Source organism: Bufo bufo, chromosome 2 (genome assembly GCF_905171765.1).
Source record: "Bufo bufo chromosome 2, aBufBuf1.1, whole genome shotgun sequence".
NCBI lineage: Eukaryota > Metazoa > Chordata > Amphibia > Anura > Bufonidae > Bufo > Bufo bufo.
Window position 1 is genome coordinate 657,834,694 of NC_053390.1, and position 19,080 is coordinate 657,853,773.

The 19,080-nt window shown below is 44.7% G+C and overlaps 1 protein-coding gene across 2 annotated transcripts in view; it reads left to right on the forward strand.

The window, feature by feature from the left end:
* TMEM131L (transmembrane 131 like) overlaps positions 1 to 19,080 on the forward strand; it is a 149,463-nt gene that overhangs the window by 11,701 nt on the left and 118,682 nt on the right. For both annotated transcript variants that reach the window (XM_040418559.1, XM_040418558.1), the window contains exon 3: positions 3,854 to 3,897. In XM_040418559.1, the coding sequence (XP_040274493.1) occupies positions 3,854 to 3,897 (44 nt within the window). The remainder of the gene's footprint in view (positions 1 to 3,853; positions 3,898 to 19,080) is intronic.

A 19,080-nucleotide genomic window follows, 5' to 3' on the forward strand; every position in this document is an offset into this window, starting at 1 on the left:
GACACTTTTTTTTTTTTTTTTTTTTTTTTTAATACTTTACTCTAACTTTTAGCCCCCTTAGGGGCTACAACCCTCATCCTATTCACCCTGATAGAGCTCTATCAGGGTGAATAGGACTTCACACTCTCCCTGCTGCTCTGTGCTTTGTGCACACAGCAGCATGGAGCTGACTATGGCAGCCAGGGCTTCAATAGCGTCCTGGCTGCCATGGTAACCAATTGGAGCCCCAGGCTTACACTGCTGGGAGGCAGCCCTGAGCATCCAAGAAAGGACATGCTTTAAGCTGCTGCTCGGCAATCCTCAGACCTTCCTCCCGTTGAGCTGTATGGTAGGTAGAATAGATTCAGCGTCGGCGGAATTTCATTGCGGCTGTCCGCTCCAAAATTTTGCTGTAAAAGCCGTTGTGTGAACGTCCACTTAGGCTACCTGCAAATAGAGCCCCAAATGTATGTGCTGGAAGCTATTTGACATACCGTATTTTTCAACAACCTTTCCTATTCAGAGGGCTTCCCAAAAAAAAATAATTAAAGGGGTATTCCAGCATTTAGATAGTGATCACCTATCCTTCAGATAGATCATTAATATCAAATTGGTGGGGGGGTCTGTCATCAAGCATGCCCACTGATCTTCTGGTTTCAGCAGGCGCTGAAAATTGAACAGTGGACTGAGCCAGAAGCAGAAGCATGTACTGCAGCTCAACCCCCAATTCAAATGAATAGAAGCTTAGTTGCTGTACGCTAGCATGACCATTACACAATGAATGGAGCCCTCTGCTTCTGGCTCTGTCCATTGTTCAGTTTCTGGCCCCAATAACTGAGATCAGTGGGGGTTCCAGAAGTCAGACACCCCCTGGTCTTATATTGATGAACTAACCAGAGGGTATTCCATCAATATCTAAAAGCTGGAATACTTATTTAAAGCCAGAGCAAAACGCTTTTCATTGCTCAGTTATGGTAAAATTTGGCATTACCTATACTCATGTACTACCTTTTAAAGGGGTTCTCTGGGAATTAGGAAAATAAAATAACTGGAAATACTTAAATATTACTTTATTATATATTCCCAAATGCCTTTCATTAGTTATAATCGCTCGTTTTGTCTAGAGAGCAATTAGGAGAAATAAAATGGCCGCTGTCCTATTAGTACACACAAAACTTGTCCTAATCACACAGCCGTCACTTCAGAGCACTGAGGTAAAGAGCTGCCTCATCCCCCTCTCTGCTCTACTTGTCAGGGATTATAATCCTGACTATAGCTGATAAGATCTTCAGCTGAATCTCTGTAGGAATGGAGTTCATGAGGACACACAAAGTACCGAGAGGATGGACAGGACAGACTGTGGTAATGGAGGCTGCGTACAAGTGCTGATGCTCATTACTCCACCTGTTTTCTGTACTTTATATCGCCCCATGAACTCCATTCCTACAGAGATTCAGCTGAAGATCTTATCAGCTGTATTCAGGAACATAATCCCTGACAAGTAGAGCAAAGAGGAGGATGAGGCAGCTCTTTAGCTCAGTTTTGTGAAGTAACATGTCCTGCTGTGTGATAGGACAGGTTTTGCGGGTACTAATAGGACAGCAACCATTTTATTTCCCCTGATTGCTCCCTAGACAAAATGAGCCATTATACCTAATGAAAGGTATATAGAAACATATTTATAATAAAGTAAAATTTAAGTATTTTCTTAATTCCTGGTAAACCCTTTTTAGAATTCTCTAAAGGGGAAAAGTGCCTCCACAACTTTTTCAGTTTTTTAGAGAAACATTGGAAAATGTACATTAGTAAGCTGCCATGGAGCCCTATGCTTGCATATGAGGAGGTGTCGAGATCAGAATTGTCCAGTCTGTGGTATTTTCTGTGCATCTCCCTGGTTAGATGTGAAAGTTGTACAAGAACATAGCAGAAGAGGCTTGCGGTCAATATTCATTTGACTCATGCAGCTTCATTATCCTTTCTGTCGCAACATAAAGGGGACCTGTCAGCTCGGTGCTGCTGATCTCTCTGAGGGCAGCATAAACATGCTGACAGCTTCCTTTTAAGGTGACCACATATATTAGATTAATGTTTGCCGAACCCATCCGATTGTGATGTGTCTGGCCAACTTAAGACATGAGAATAAGTGAGAATTCTAGGACAGTAGATTGTTTAGATGGTGTTGTACCATAGAGACAAGTTTTCCCTCTTAAAAGCCAGATTGACTACTCTTATGATTAGCTGAACTGCAAATGTACTGCATATGTTGAAATGTGAGTTTATGAACTTTATTAGTCCACGGTGATCAGGATACTCTTAAGACCTCTTGCACACGAAGACCTCTCGCGCCCTGTTGCCGCTTGCGGATCCGCAATACACAGGTGCCGTTGCGTGGGCATTCCGCATCACGGACGCGGACCAATTCACTTGAATGGGTCCGCAAATCCGGAGATGCAGAACGGAACCCTACGGAGTGCTTCCGTGGGGTTTCGTCCCGTACCTCCGTTCCGCAAAAAGATAGAACATGTCCTATCTTTTTGCAGAACGGCCGGATCGCGGACCTATTAAAGTGAATGGGTCCACGACCCGCTTTGGCTGCCCCCCACGGTGGGTGTTCGTGCATTGCAGTCCGCATTTTGCGGGCCGCAGCACCACCACGGGCGCACACGTTCGTGTGCAAGTGGGCTAAACCGACTGTCTGAGAGGGTAATTAAATATGGTCTTTTCTACTCCCTTTACCTTTTGACCACACAAGACAGCAGTAGTAGCATTATATAATGCTGATTTATAATCTATATGTTAGCGGTGTGTTTAGTTCATTGTGATATTTATCGGTTCACTTCTGAATACATTTCTGTGAAATATTTTGGTTAATAGGGTTTTTACATTGCAAAAAAAAGCAAAGTTAGATCAGCACCTCCAAACAATATGAACTAAAGTACAGGGCACAATACCATGGTTGTAATGCAAAAGCATATACTGTATGCAGCAGCACACTACTCCATGCCCAGACACATGGATAAATCTACACTGCATCACTACTATACCTGCTATATGAAAATTAAAAGTCCATTGCAATGCACACATTTTTAATAAACATTTTATCAGGCCCATCTACCAATGACAAGGTGGCTTCCAGCAAACTGGACCTGCCTCTCCTGGGCCTAACCCCAGAAATTCGGGATAGTATAGAATCCAGCTATATTATACTCTGATTAAAAGCCCTGGGCAGTTGGACTGGCGTGCACGCTCCAAATGGAGGCAGCGCCTCCACCAAATGTACAGTACAAAAAACAAAGTTGGACCGGCACTTCCAAACAATATGAAATAAAGTACAGGTGCATGCTAATAGAGTAAGAGTTTTTACTTCATTGTTTATGTTGAAATAGTATCTTATCTGACCTATATGACTCTTAAAGGTGTCGTGCAAAAATTTTGATTTGGGCGAGGAGTTGACAAAGCTTCCACTTGGCCGGTCCTGTAAAAATTACTTACCTGCTTCCCCACTGACTCCCCGTTACTTCTCTTCCAGGCCTGCAATGCTCTGCTGTGCTCCTTTAACATAAGCATCCGGTTTCACATCACTGCAGCCAGTTACTGGCCCCTGCAGAGACAGGATCCTCTTGTCATAATATCACAATTTGTCATGACGGTAGGGTTGCCGGTCACGCCCAGTGGTTGGCTGCAGCAATGGCAACCCGGATGTTTATGGCAAAGGAGCCGAGTGGAGCATCACGGACCTGGATGAGAAGGAGCTGCTGGAAGTAGGTAAGTAATCTTGCCTTTAACCCCCCCCCCCCCCCCCCCCCCATTTTTGTACAACCCCTTTAATGTATTGCCTAACCTATTTTTAATATAATTTTTTTTTTTTTACTAGACTGATTCAGATCAGCATACAGGGGAGCATTTGGATGAACAGAAGTAAGTGATTTTATGTTTTCCTTGATTTATGAATTATATCACAGTCACATTTTGGTTCTGTAAGTGGAGGGCAGGAAGAATGGAGGTCTGGTGGTCTTTCTTTCTCATCCTGGCAGTTGCACTGTGTGAATGGGATATTTCTGACCAATTACATATTACTATGTAAACAGTAGCACGTGCAGAAAAATTTGCAAGCACATCAGCCCATGTTCCTGACTGAGTAACCACAATATGGAAAAACTGGCTTATTAAAGGAAAAGTTAGAAAATGTCACTTACCAGTCTGCAGAAAACAGTAAGAGAGGGCACACAACTGTTCTGCTGAGAACTACCAGATTTTCCATCAGTCTGATGCAATCCAAGCGCATACCGTCACAGAGACATGACTTTGACATACAAGGTATAATAATCATTGAGCCTTGTTCTCGTCACATAGTAATCCCTTATAGAAGTTCCATTTTTGGAACTTTTTATTTTAATCTCATGTTTTTGGTAATGGGACGACAAGTAACTGTGATATGCCATCACTTTATGATTTATTTCCTCTAGGACCCATACAAACCTGAGACTGAAGGTGACGCAGTGACGCTTGAAGTAAACGGGCCAGCTGCAGTTCCCTATACAGCTGAGAGGCCCGGAGCGCTGCTCTGCAGGGAAAATTTGGGACACAGTAGTAAATCAGTGCTGTGGCCACTTTATTTTCAGGTTTGGTGGGAATATCAGATCACTATAATCAGAAAGTGATGGCATGTCCTAGCTTTACTCATCATCTATCCTCAGGATAGGTCATCACTATCCTGTGGGGGTCCGACACCTGGGAAGCCCGCTGGGTAGCTGTTTTCACAAGATAGCAGCGCTCCTGTGAGTACCGCTGCCTTCTCACAGCTCACTAAGCACAGTGCCGTAAATTGTATAATGGCTGTGCTTGGTATTGCAGCTCAGTCCCATTCATTCTATGGGGATGAGCTGCTCCTAGGCCACGTGATCATTAAACGTGTCATCATTCGGCCTAGGAAAAGCAGAGAGAAGGCCGTGGCACTCACCCCTACGATCAGCTGTTCGAGAAGGCAGCGCCGCTCCGGTGAGCATCGGGCCTCTTCCTAGACCAGTATTGTTGTGTTCATTGGTCACATGGCTTAGACACAGCTCTGTCCCACTCGAGTTAATGGGGCTGAGCTGCAATACCAAGCATGGCTGTTATCCATTGGATGGCATTGTGCTTAGTGAGCTAATTGGCAGAGGTGGTTGGCGTCGAACTCCCACCGATCTGATATTAATAACCTGTCCTGACGATAGGTCATCAATATCAGAATCTTAGAAAACCACAAATCTTAAGATCAGAAGTGCCTGGTATTGCTGGAGGGGCAGTGTCAACTGTCTTTGGACTTTCTATTGATGTATAGTCCCTATTCACATTTGTTGGATTTCAGATTGATTCTATGCCAACATCTGCACCAGATCTAACAACCCACATCCTATGCATGCAACGTAAAATTTAAGGGCAAATATAAGTAGCATGCCACTCATTTCAGTTGGAAACAGCAAGGATTGGCTTGATTGGATGACCATGTGGGTAATCTTCGTGTGGAAATGCTGAGTATCTGCTGCACACCCTCAGCACCTGTGTGGCAGAAATCTGAGGGTCGTCTGTGGAAATACATGTCAGGTTTGAAAGAGATTTGTGAACACAGTCTTAGGCTACTTTTACACCTGCGTTAGGTGCGGATCCGTCTGGTATCTGCACAGACGGATCCGCACCTATAATGCAAACGCTTAGATCCGTTCAGAACGGATCCGTTTGCATTACCATCCGTTTTGTTCATCATAATGCAAACGGATCCGTTTTGACTTTACATTGAAAGTCAATGGTGGACGGATCCGTTTGAAAATTGAGCCATATTGTGTCAACTTCAAATGGATCCATCCCCATTGACTTAGGCTACTTTCACACTAGCGTTCAGAGCGGGTCCGTCTGATGTCTGCTCAAACGGATCCGTTTTGACTTTACATTGAAAGTCAATGGGGGACGGATCCGTTTGAAGATTGAGCCATATGGTGTCATCTTCAAACGGATCCGTCCCCATTGACTTCCATTGTAAGTTTGGACTGATCCGCACGGCCAGGCAGACACCCGAACGCTGCAAGCAGCGTTCAGGTGTCCGCTCGCGGAGCGGAGGCTGAACGCTGGCAGACTGATGCATTCTCAGCGGATCCGAGTCCACTGAGAATGCATTAGGGCTGGACGGTTGCGTTCGGGGCCGCTTGTGAGCCCCTTCAAACGGAGCTCACGAGCGGACACCTGAACGCAGGTGTGAAAGTAGCCTTACATTGTAAGTCTGGACGGATCCGTTTGCCTCCGCACGGCCAGGTGGACACCCGAACGCTGCAAGCTGCGTTCAGGGGTCCGCCTGCTGAGCGGAGCGGAGGACAAACGGTGCCAAACTGATGCATTCTGAGCGGATCCGCATCCATTTAGAATGCATTAGGGCTGGACGGATCCGTTCGGGGCCGCTTGTGAGAGCCTTCAAACGGAACTCACAAGCGGAGCCCCGAACGCTAGTGTGAAAGTAGCCTTAGGTGGCTGGGACTTTAGAGCATATCTGTCATTGACATTGCTACAGTTTAACACAGGCAGATAATCAGTCCGTTATCCGGGATGAACGTTCATATGAATGCTCGTTACCGATAATTGCCACGTGTAAACGCTTGGTGATCTGATTGGTTATGTGGTATAAAAAATCTTTGTCTCTCAACAGCATATCTCCCTGATAAACAGTGATTATTTATTCCTATGCAGCAGTGATCATTGCTGCATATAAATATGGCTAATGAGTGGGCAATGATCTGGAATGAATGTGCCCTGTGCCTATCGTTCTGGATCATTGTTCAGTGTATTGACATGTATAAATGTGCCCTAAGTTGCAGTCTGGTGCTCTCCTTAACCGCCTCAGCCCCCAGTGCTTAAACACCCTGAAAGACCAGGCCACTTTTTACACTTCTGACCTACACTACTTTCACCGTTTATTGCTCGGTCATGCAACTTACCACCCAAATGAATTTTACCTCCTTTTCTTCTCACTAATAGAGCTTTCATTTGGTGGTATTTCTTTGCTGCTGACATTTTTACTTTTTTTTGTTATTAATCGAAATTTAACGATTTTTTTGCAAAAAAATGACATTTTTCACTTTCAGTTGTAAAATTTTGCAAAAAAAACGAGATCCATATATAAATTTTGCTCTAAATTTATTGATCTACATGTCTTTGATAAAAAAAAAATGTTTGGGTAAAAAAAAAAATGGTTTGGGTAAAAGTTATAGCGTTTACAAACTATGGTACAAAAATGTGAATTTCCGCTTTTTGAAGCAGCTCTGACTTTCTGAGCACCTGTCATGTTTCCTGAGGTTCTACAATGCCCAGACAGTACAAACACCCCACAAATGACCCCATTTCGGAAAGTACACACCCTAAGGTATTCGCTGATGGGCATAGTGAGTTCATAGAACTTTTTATTTTTTGTCACAAGTTAGCGGAAAATGATGATTTTTTTTTTTTCTTACAAAGTCTCATATTCCACTAACTTGTGACAAAAAATAAAAAGTTCTATGAACTCACTATGCCCATCAGCGAATACCTTGGGGTCTCTTCTTTCCAAAATGGGGTCACTTGTGGGGTAGTTATACTGCCCTGGCATTCTAGGGGCCCAAATGTGTGGTAAGGAGTTTGAAATCAAATTCTGTAAAAAATGACCTGTGAAATCCGAAAGGTGCTCTTTGGAATGTGGGCCCCTTTGCCCACCTAGGCTGCAAAAAAGTGTCACACATCTGGTATCTCCGTACTCAGGAGAAGTTGAGGAATGTGTTTTGGGGTGTCTTTTTACATATACCCATGCTGGGTGAGATAAATATCTTGGTCAAATGCCAACTTTGTATAAAAAAATGGGAAAAGTTGTCTTTTGCCAAGATATTTCTCTCACCCAGCATGGGTATATATAAAATGACACCCCAAAACACATTCCCCACCTTCTCCTGAGTACGGAGATACCAGATGTGTGACACTTTTTTGCAGCCTAGGTGGGCAAAGGGGCCCATATTCCAAAGAGCACCTTTCGGATTTCACAGGTCATTTTTTACAGAATTTGATTTCAAACTCCTTACCACACATTTGGGCCCCTAGAATGCCAGGGCAGTATAACTACCCCACAAGTGACCCCATTTTGGAAAGAAGAGACCCCAAGGTATTCGCTGATGGGCATAGTGAGTTCATGGAAGTTTTTATTTTTTGTCACAAGTTAGTGGAATATGAGACTTTGTATGAAAAAAAAAAAAAAAAAAAAAAATCATAATTTTCCACTAACTTGTGATAAAAAATTAAAAATTCTAGGAACTTGCCATGCCCCTCACGGAATACCTTGGGGTGTCTTCTTTCCAAAATGGGGTCACTTGTGGGGTAGTTATACTGCCCTGGCATTTTACAGGGGCCCTAATGTGTGGTAAGTAGGTAAATGACCTGTGAAATCCGAAAGGTGCTCTTTGGAATGTGGGCCCCTTTACCCACCTAGGCTGCAAAAAAGTGTCACACATCTGGTATCTCCGTACTCAGGAGAAGTTGAGGAATGTGTTTTGTGGTGTCATTTTACATATACCCATGCTGGGTGAGAGAAATATCTTGGCAAAAGACAACTTTTCCCATTTTTTTATACAAAGTTGGCATTTGACCAAGATATTTCTCTCACCCAGCATGGGTATATGTAAAAAGACACCCCAAAACACATTCCTCAACTTCTCCTGAGTACGGAGATACCAGATGTGTGACACTTTTTTGCAGCCTAGGTGGGCAAAGGGGCCCAAATTCCTTTTAGGAGGGCATTTTTAGACATTTGGATACCAGACTTCTTCTCACGCTTTGGGGCCCCTAAAATGCCAGGGCAGTATAAATACCCCACATGTGACCCCATTTTGGAAAGAAGACACCCCAAGGTATTCAATGAGGGGCATGGCGAGTTCATTGAAAAAAAAAATTTTGGGCACAAGTTAGCGGAAATTGATTTTTTTGATTTTGTTCTCACAAAGTCTCCCTTTCCGCTAACTTGGGACAAAAATTTCAATCTTTCATGGACTCAATATGCCCCTCAGCGAATACCTTGGGGTGTCTTCTTTCCAAAATGGTGTTATTTGTGGGGTGTTTGTACTGCCCTGGCATTTGAGGGTCTCCGCAATCATTACATGTATGCCCAGCATTAGGAGTTTCTGCTATTCTCCTTATATTGAGCATACAGGTAATGAGATTTTTTTTTTCCGTTCAGCCTCTGGGCTGAAAGAAAAAAATGAACGGCACAGATTTCTTCATTCGCATCGATCAATGTGGATGAAAAAATCTCTGCCAAAAAAAGAAAAAGGAGGGGAAAGGCGTCTGCCAGGACATAGGAGCTCCGCCCAACATCCATACCCACTTCAGCTCGTATGCCCTGGCAAACCAGATTTCTCCATTCACATCAATCGATGTGGATGAATAAATCATTGCCGGGATTTTTTTTTTTATATATACAAAGTGTTTGCCAAAGTATATGAACACCGCCACCTCCTCAGCTCATATGCCTCGGCAAACATATCTTTTACTGCAGAGGAGAAATCTCGTCTTGCAGCGCCGCATACACCGACTTGCGTGTAATCTGACAGCAGCGCAATGCTTCTGTCCGAATGCACATCAGTGCTGCAGCTGGTCGATCGGTTGGTCCACCTGGAAGGTAAAAAAAACAAAACAAAAAAGAAAAAACCAGGCCGCAAAGCAATAACTTTATTAACTTTAGAACAGAACATATTAACTTTTTTAAACTTTTTTAACTTTTTTACTTACCGGTAATTTTTTTTTTTTTTTTTTTTTTTTTTACCTTTATAGAACAAACCTCTCCTTCCCCATGGGACAATGTGCAAAGCGCAAATCGCCCAAAGATGTGGCGAAGTACGTTATGCACTTTATCCCAGGTGAAAGGAGAGGTTTGCAGCAGCTGTGAGAGAAAGGGCCCTAATAGCCCTGTGTGCCTGTCCTGGTGAGATGTGATCCCTATGCTAGGTGTACCTGTGTGTGGTACTTCCGGAAACACTCTCCTAAGCATAGGGCAGGGTGGTCCGGACAGTCAGGACAGAAATAGCGGGTGTCACGCCTTATTCCACTCCTGCTACAGACACGACATTTTTTTCGGGGTGGCGGTTGGGTTGAGGTACCAGCAACGACACTGGGGAAATGTCGCTCGTGTAGACGGCTAACTACACTGGTGGATGGGGCCACGGAACCTCCTGGGTAAAGGAGGTTCTCGATGATCTCTTCCTGGAATTTGAGGAAGGATCGTGTTCTCCCAGCCTTACTGTAGAGAACAAAACTATTGTAGAGCGCCAATTGAATTAAATATACAGACACCTTCTTATACCAGCGTCTGGTTCTGCGGGAAACTAAATAGGGAGCCAACATCTGGTCATTGAAGTCCACCCCTCCCATGAGCAAATTATAGTCGTGGACTGAGAGGGGCTTTTCAATGACATGGGTTGCCCTTTGAATTTGTATTGTCGTGTCTGCGTGAATGGAGGAGAGCATGTAAACGTCACGCTTGTCTCTCCATTTCACCGCGAGCAGTTCTTCGTTACACAAGGCAGCCCTCTCCCCCCTTGCAAGACGGGTGGTTACAAGCCGTTGGGGGAAGCCCACGCGACTAGTTCGCGCGGTGCCACAGGCGCAAATCCGTTCTAGAAACAAATGCCTAAAGAGGGCCACACTTGTGTAAAAATTGTCCACATAAAGATGGTACCCCTTGCCGAATAAGGGTGACACCAAGTCCCAGACTGTCTTCCCACTGCTCCCCAGGTAGTCAGGGCAACCGACCGGCTCCAGGGTCTGATCTTTTCCCTCATAGATCCGAAATTTGTGGGTATAGCCTGTGGCCCTTTCACAGAGCTTATACAATTTGACCCCATACCGGGCACGCTTGCTTGGGATGTATTGTTTGAAGCCAAGGCGCCCGGTAAAATGTATTAGGGACTCGTCTACGCAGATGTTTTGCTCAGGGGTATACAAATCTGCAAATTTCTGGTTGAAATGGTCTATGAGGGGCCGAATTTTGTGGAGCCGGTCAAAAGCTGGGTGGCCTCTGGGACGGGAGGTGGTGTTGTCGCTAAAGTGCAGGAAACGCAGGATGGCCTCAAATCGTGTCCTGGACATAGCAGCAGAGAACATGGGCATGTGATGAATTGGGTGCGTTGACCAATATGACCGCAATTAATGCTTTTTTGTCAGGCCCATGTTGAGGAGAAGGCCCAGAAAAATTTTAAGTTCGGAAACTTGGACTGGTTTCCACCGGAAAGGCTGGGCATAAAAGCTTCCCGGGTTGGCGGTTATAAATTGTGTGGCATATTGGTTGGTCTCTGCCACGACTAAGTCCAAGAGCTCCGCAGTCAAGAACAGCTCAAAAAATCCCAGGGCCGTACTGATCTGAGCCGTCTCAACCCGAACTCCAGACTGGGCGGTGAAAGGGGGAACTAATGGTGCGGCTGAAGTTGGTGACTGCCAATCAGGGTTTGCCAGCACCTCAGGGATTCTAGGGGCTCTACGGGCCTGTCTGTGCGGTGGCTGCGACGGGGTAACTAGTGCACGTGCCACCGTACCAGCTTCAACTGCCCTTCTGGTGCTCGCTACTTCACCATGTTGTACGGCAGTGCTGGTACTAGGTCCAGGAAGGGCTGCGCTGCTGGTGTATGCCTCACCACGTGATCCGGCAGCGACAGCCCCACTCTGCTGCTCTTGAAGCGGATCCTGCGTAACCTGTGGTCTAGCGACACGGGGCCGGGTACGCCTGGTGCTGCCAGGGACCTCAACCTCCTCGTCCGAACTTTGGGTCAGAGAGCCACTGCTTTCTACAGGTTCATATTCTGACCCGCTAGATTCGTCAGATGAGGGTTCCCACTCCTCATCCGACTGGGTCAGAATCCTGTAGGCCTCTTCAGAAGAATACCCCCTGTTTGACATTTGGACTACTAAATTTAGGGGTATTCCCTGAGACTACCCAAGAAAAAAAGCAAGCCTGTCTTACAAAGGGGAGGCTAGCGAAGTACCGGAGGCCGCTGCGGTTGATAAAAAATATCAAAACTGATTTTTTTATCGCCGCAGAGCGTGTAAAGTGAATGTGCAGTGATCAAAAAAAAATAATTTTTTGTCACTGCGGTGGGGCGGGCGTGGGTGAACGCACGTGTGGGCGACCGATCAGGCCTGATCGGGCAAACACTGCGTTTTGGGTGGAGGGCGAACTAAAGTGACACTAATACTATTATAGATCTGACCGTGATCAGTTTTGATCACTTACAGATACTATAAAAGTACAAATGCTGATTAGCGATACGCTAAACAGCGAATAAAAGTGACTGCGGTGCGGTGGGGTGGGCGCTAACTGACGCTAACTACCTAACCAAGGGGCCTAAACTATCCCTAAAACCTAACAGCCAATACTAGTGAAAAAAAAAAGTGTCTGTTTACACTGATCACTTTTTGTCTTTCACTAAGTGATTGACAGGGGGCGATCAAGGGGTTAATTTGGATGATGGGGGTGATGGATGGTGATCAGGGGCTAAGGGCAGTGTTTGGTGTGTACTCACAGTGATGTCTGCTTCTCTGCTGGATCCAACCGACGAAAAGGACCAGCAGAGGAGCAGAGAAGCCATATAACAGATCATATTTACTAATATGATCTGTTATCTGGCTTGTGATTCGATTTTTTAAAAATCAGCAACCTGCCAGCGACGATCATTGGCTGGCAGGTTGCTGATGAAATACTCCTCGAACTTTTGCCGGCCCGCGATGCGCGGGCCGGCTGTGACCGAAATCTCGCGTCTCGCGAGAGGACGCGCCGGCGCGTCCAGGAGGAATTAAACAACCACCTCCAGGTCCGGAGGTGGTTAAAGGGATTGTCCCATTACAACATATCGCTTGTCCACAGCTGTCCGATTGCTGGGACCTTCGCCGATCCTGACAATAGGGGCCTGTGTTCCCACGTTTAAATGGAAGGGCAGATACACATGCGCATTCATGGAGATGGTGGAGTATAAGGGCTCAGCTTTCTCTGATAGCCCCATAAAGCAGAATGGAGCGCCAGTCCACGTTTGTGTCCGCCACTCCATTTAAATTTGAAAGCCTGGGCCCCCATTCTGTTGATCAGCCCTTTAAAGACAGTTGGCCAGATTTATCATTACTCTGACAGCTCACTCCACTTTAACATATGGCTAAAGTCCGTTTTAGCCAAGTCAGATTTATGATCGGCCCTTTAAGACTGTAATAAATGTGGTTTGACGGCAACAGTTTATCGTCAGTAAGCATCTTTACGAAAAAGTCGCACGTTTTTATGAAAAAGTCGCATGTTCTATTAAAAAGTCTCATAAGATAAGCATGGTCCTCACTGGAGTGAAATTGCGACTTTTTAAATAGTCCCAATAGTAAATCTGTCTAGAGATTCATTTACATAAGAAAACACGCCCACAATCAGAAAACTGGCGAGCATAGTGCAGAGCAGAAAAAAGTCGTAAATTTGTGCGCAGTTTTAGCGTTTGGGACTTTTTCACTCCATTATTCTGACCTGAGCTAATGATAAATCTGGCCCAGTGAATACACAATACAGAGGTCAGTAGTAGTTTCACTCTAGACGTACTTTTTTTTATTTTTATTTTTTTTTAAAAAATTTTTATATATCACAATACAACATTCAAAGATGGCATGGCATATAACTTCCCCAAATATAAACCACAGGATAGGGGATAACAAGCTGATTACTAGGTGTCTGTCCCCTGAAATCCTCACTGATCACAAAAACAGGGGTCCCATTCCCCTATTCTTATGGAGCGGCAGGGCCACTGCTGCTTCATTCATTGTCTATGGGGGCGCCGGAGATAGCGGATTGCAGCGCTTGGCTGTCTCTGAGAATGAATGGAGTGGCAGTATGCAAACATGACCTGCCGTTCCGTCATAAAGGGATAATGGGTCCCATCGGTCAGACCCCTAATGATCAGCTAGCTATCCCCTAGCCCTGTGATGGCTAACCTCCAGTACTCCAGCTGTGGTAAAACTACAACTCTCAAGATGCACACTTGTTTGGCTGTTCTCAGGACTCCACAGAAATGAATGGAGCATGCTGGGAGTCGTAGTTTCACCACAGCTGGAGTGCCGTAGGTTATCCATCACTGCCCTAGCCTGTTAGGCCTCTTTCACACTTGCGTTGTCCGGATCCGGCGTGTACTCCACTTGCCGGAATTACACGCCGGATCCGGAAAAACGCAAGTGTACTGAAAGCATTTGAAGACGGAACCGTCTTCCAAATGCGTTCAGTGTTACTATGGCACCCAGGACGCTATTAAAGTCCTGGTTGCCATAGTAGGAGCGGGGAGCGGGGGAGCGGTATACTTACAGTTCGTGCGGCTCCCGGGGCGCTCCAGAATGACGTCAGAGCGCCCCATGCGCATGGATGACGTGATCCATGCGCTTGGGGCGCCCTGACGTCACTCTGGAGCGCCCGGGGAGCCGCACGGACGGTAAGTACACTGCTCCCCCGCTCCCCGCTACACTTTACCATGGCTGCCAGGACTTTAGCGTCCCGGCAGCCATGGTAACCACTCTGAAAAAGCTAAATGTCGGCTCCGGCAATGCGCCGAAACGACGTTTAGCTTAAGGCCGGATCCGGATCAATGCCTTTCAATGGGCATTAATTCCGGATCCGGCCTTGCGGCAAGTGTTCCGGATTTTTGGCCGGAGCAAAAAGCGCAGCATGCTGCGGTATTTTCTCCGGCCAAAAAACGTTCCGTTCCGGAACTGAAGACATCCTGATGCATCCTGAACGGATTTCTCTCCATTCAGAATGCATTAGGATAATCCTGATCAGGATTCTTCCGGCATAGAGCCCCGACGACGGAACTCTATGCCGGAACACAACAACGCAGGTGTGAAAGAGCCCTTAATTGAGAACAATTTGGCACAATCTAGTTATTGTCCTGGCTGATTGGTTTATGTAAACTCTGCTTTGAGATCTATGGGTAGAAAACATCACACCAGTGACACTGAAACACTGTAAAATGCGACAAAAGCACACACAATATTGCATACTGTATGTTCAGAAAAATCCTCTATATATACGATTATCTAAATAGTGGATTTATGTGCTCAATATGGGAAAACGAACTGCCCAAAACAGCACCAGTAAAGTGCAGTTAATGCTCCAGACTGAGTGCATGATATGAAGGAGTTGTTCAAGTTCTTCCACGGGGAACAGTTTGGAGAAGCTCCTCGTTCCTGGCTGTGTCACCTGAAGACGTTTGGTTCTAAAAGCTTGTAAACCAGTCAAGTGTGTCTGCATGTCTGAACAAGCCGGACTCACCCCATGCAGTCTGCTTTTTTTACCTGGTGAAGAACCAAAAAACTGGATTGTGCGGATAGTTTAGCGTTAAATGGAGTTGCTTTGCCTTGACTACAGGGAATAAGCCCTACACAAAGCATTAGTCAAGTAATACATACATATTGCTCAGTCACAGTTGCGGTAACATTTGTTTAAAGAGGCCTGGGCGTATATGTAAAGTAAAACACTAGCCCATGTGCTGCCAATAGGCTCTTTGCCAGTTACCCTGTCAAACAAATATAGATGAATAGATAAATTAATTCTGCAGCACTACAGTTGCTATAACGCACACTGTAACTTCTATTCTAAGCTAGCTACCCATTTCTCGCAGTATATGTAAGTTACACGCATTTGAAAGATAAGATCCCATTAGTGTAAAACAGCGTTGTCTGTGTTTATATGACATGTATGAATGGAATTCAGCATATGTCCAATGTTCCCTCTATGTCTTTGTAACTAGTGAGAGGAGCAGCTAGGGATCTGGGTGGTACTCAAATTACAACTTTTCTCCTAAAAAACAAGCCCTCATAAGGCTATGTGAATGGAAAAATAAAACCGTTATGGCTCCTGGAAGGCATGGAGTAAAAAATGAAACTACTAAAACCCAGCCAGATTGTCTATGCCCCTGGTAATCTAGGGCAGTGCATGGCTTAATTTTGATATTCTTGGTGGTCTAGGGCAGTGAAAGGGTTCATTTCAGTATTCCCTAGTGGTCTAGGGTAGCGAAGGAGTGTTCCTAAAATTTACTTATATTTTTTTTCACATTTTCCATACGAAATAGACACCTAAAGTTCAGGTTTCTATAGAGCTTTAGTATCTATACACGTATATAATGCTGACAGGTCAGCAGTGTGCTGGTGTATGGATTCCACTGGGGCCACAGTGAGCAATGTACACTGCGTGCAGAATTATTAGGCAAATGAGTATTTTGACCACATCATCCTCTTTATGCATGTTGTCTTACTCCAAGGAGCCATAACGGTTTTATTTTTCCTACTACCAATTAAGCATATTAGGTGATGTGCATCTCTGTAATGAGAAGGGGTGTGGTCTAATGACATCAACACACTATATTAGGTGTGCATAATTATTAGGCAACTTCCTTTCCTTTGGCAAAATGGGTCAAAAGAAGGACTTGACAGGCTCAGAAAAGTCAAAAATAGTGAGATATCTTGCAGAGGGATGCAGCACTCTTAAAATTGCAAAGCTTCTGAAGCGTGATCATCGAACAATCAAGCGTTTCATTCAAAATAGTCAACAGGGTCGCCAGAAGCGTGTGGAAAAACCAAGGCGCAAAATAACTGCCCATGAACTGAGAAAAGTCAAGCGTGCAGCTGCCAAGATGCCACTTGCCACCAGTTTGGCCATATTTCTGAGCTGCAACATCACTGGAGTGCCCAAAAGCACAAGGTGTGCAATACTCAGAGACATGGCCAAGGTAAGAAAGGCTGAAAGACGACCACCACTGAACAAGACACACAAGCTGAAACGTCAAGACTGGGCCAAGAAATATCTTAAGACTGATTTTTCTAAAGTTTTATGGACTGATGAAATGAGAGTGAGTCTTGATGGGCCAGATGGATGGGCCCGTGGCTGGATTGGTAAAGGGCAGAGAGCTCCAGTCCGACTCAGACGCCAGCAAGGTGGAGGTGGAGTACTGGTTTGGGCTGGTATCATCAAAGATGAGCTTGTGGGGCCTTTTCGGGTTGAGGATGGAGTCAAGCTCAACTCCCAGTCTTACTGCCAGTTTCTGGAAGACACCTTCTTCAAGCAGTGGTACAGGAAGAAGTCTGCATCCTTCAAGAAAAACATGATTTTCATGCAGGACAATGCTCCATCACACGCGTCCAAGTACTCCACAGCATGGCTGGCAAGAAAGGGTATAAAAGAAGAAAATCTAATGACATGGCCTCCTTGTTCACCTGATCTGAACCCCATTGAGAACCTGTGGTCCATCATCAAATGTGAGATTTACAAGGAGGGAAAACAGTACACCTCTCTGAACAGTGTCTGGGAGGCTGTGGTTGCTGCTGCACGCAATGTTGATGGTTAACAGATCAAAACACTGACAGAATCCATGGATGGCAGGCTTTTGAGTGTCCTTGCAAAGAAAGGTGGCTATATTGGTCACTGATTTGTTTTTGTTTTGTTTTTGAATGTCAGAAATGTATATTTGTGAATGTTGAGATGTTATATTGGTTTCACTGGTAAAAATAAATAATTGAAATGGGTATATATTTGTTTTTTTGTTAAGTTGCCTAATAATTATGCACAGTAATAGTCACCTGCACACACAGATATCCCCCTAAAATAGCTAAAACTAAAAACAAACTAAAAACTACTTCCAAAAATATTCAGCTTTGATATTAATGAGTTTTTTGGGTTCATTGAGAACATGGTTGTGGTTCAATAATAAAATTAATCCTCAAAAATACAACTTGCCTAATAATTCTGCACTCCCTGTATAGACAAGACTCCACATCTCTGCTACTGCCTGTGTCAGCTCTGCTCTGCTAACACCAGTGAAGGTGTTAATGTCTGTGGCACTGGCACTGTTTTGTCTAGGGAGCAATCATTAGGAGAAACAAAATGGCCTCCGTCCTATAAGTACACACAATCCCTAGTCACGGATTATGATCCTGAATATAGCTCAGGTCTTCAGCTGAATCTCTGTAGGAATGGAGTTCATGAGGAGACATGAAGTACAGGCAGGTTGGACAGGACAGACACTGGTAATGTGGGGCTATGTTAATGGAGACTGCATACAAGTGCTGCTGCTCCTCAGTCGCATCCCCTTCACCCTCCTCTCTGTACTTCGTGTCTCCTCATGAACTCCATTTCTGCAGAGTTTCAGCTGAAGATCATATTAAACTGTATTCAGGATCATAGAGGATGAGGCAGCTCTTTAGCTCATTGCTCTGAAGTAAGTTGGCCTCCTGTGTGATTAGGACAGGTTATTGCTCCCTTGACAAAACAAGCCATTATTATAGCTAATGAAAGGTGTTTGGGAATATATTTATAATAAAGTAATATTTAAGTATTTTAATTTTCTTAATTCCCGGAGAACCCTTTTAACGACCCAACAGTCCAGACCTGGGTCTCAGTTATTACTTTCTTTTTCGGAACCTGAAAAAAATGTCTGTGTGGGCAACGATTTCCTGATGATAATTCAGTCAAAGAGGTGGTAACAGGGTTCCTCAGGAGCAAGAACTCTCTACCTATTCTGAGGGTATCCGATCACTGGATGCAAAGGGGAATAAGTGTGTTGAAGCCAAGGGGGATTGCACTGAAAAGTAGTAAGTTCAGTTTTCTCAGAAAATTTTGTTTTCATATTCAAGTAGATACCGTATTGAACACCCTTGTTAAAATTACTACGTTTACTAATCTTTTAAGACTTAAGAGTTGTGTTGAAACTGAGCTGCTTTTCTCAGCACTTGGGAGGATCTACCTGTTTGCCGGTTAATAACTCTGTAAATGAGGTGTACAAGATGTCTTGACTCATAGGCTCGCTGTGCTTGCTTTTGTACTGCAGTTACTTAACTGTTTAAAATTAATTTAAAGCACTGTCTGGTGGAAGCAGGGTATGGATTCTTCACTCACACTGTTTAATGGTTGGCTTCTGTAACTCGAATGACAAGAGGATGGTGAGCAAGGGACTTAAATTGTTTGGTACACAATTGGGGGGCCATGACCAAGTAAACCCAAGCTTTCCAGGCCTTTAATAACACCATAAACTAAACGCCTACAAATTTCTCAGTTTAAAATGA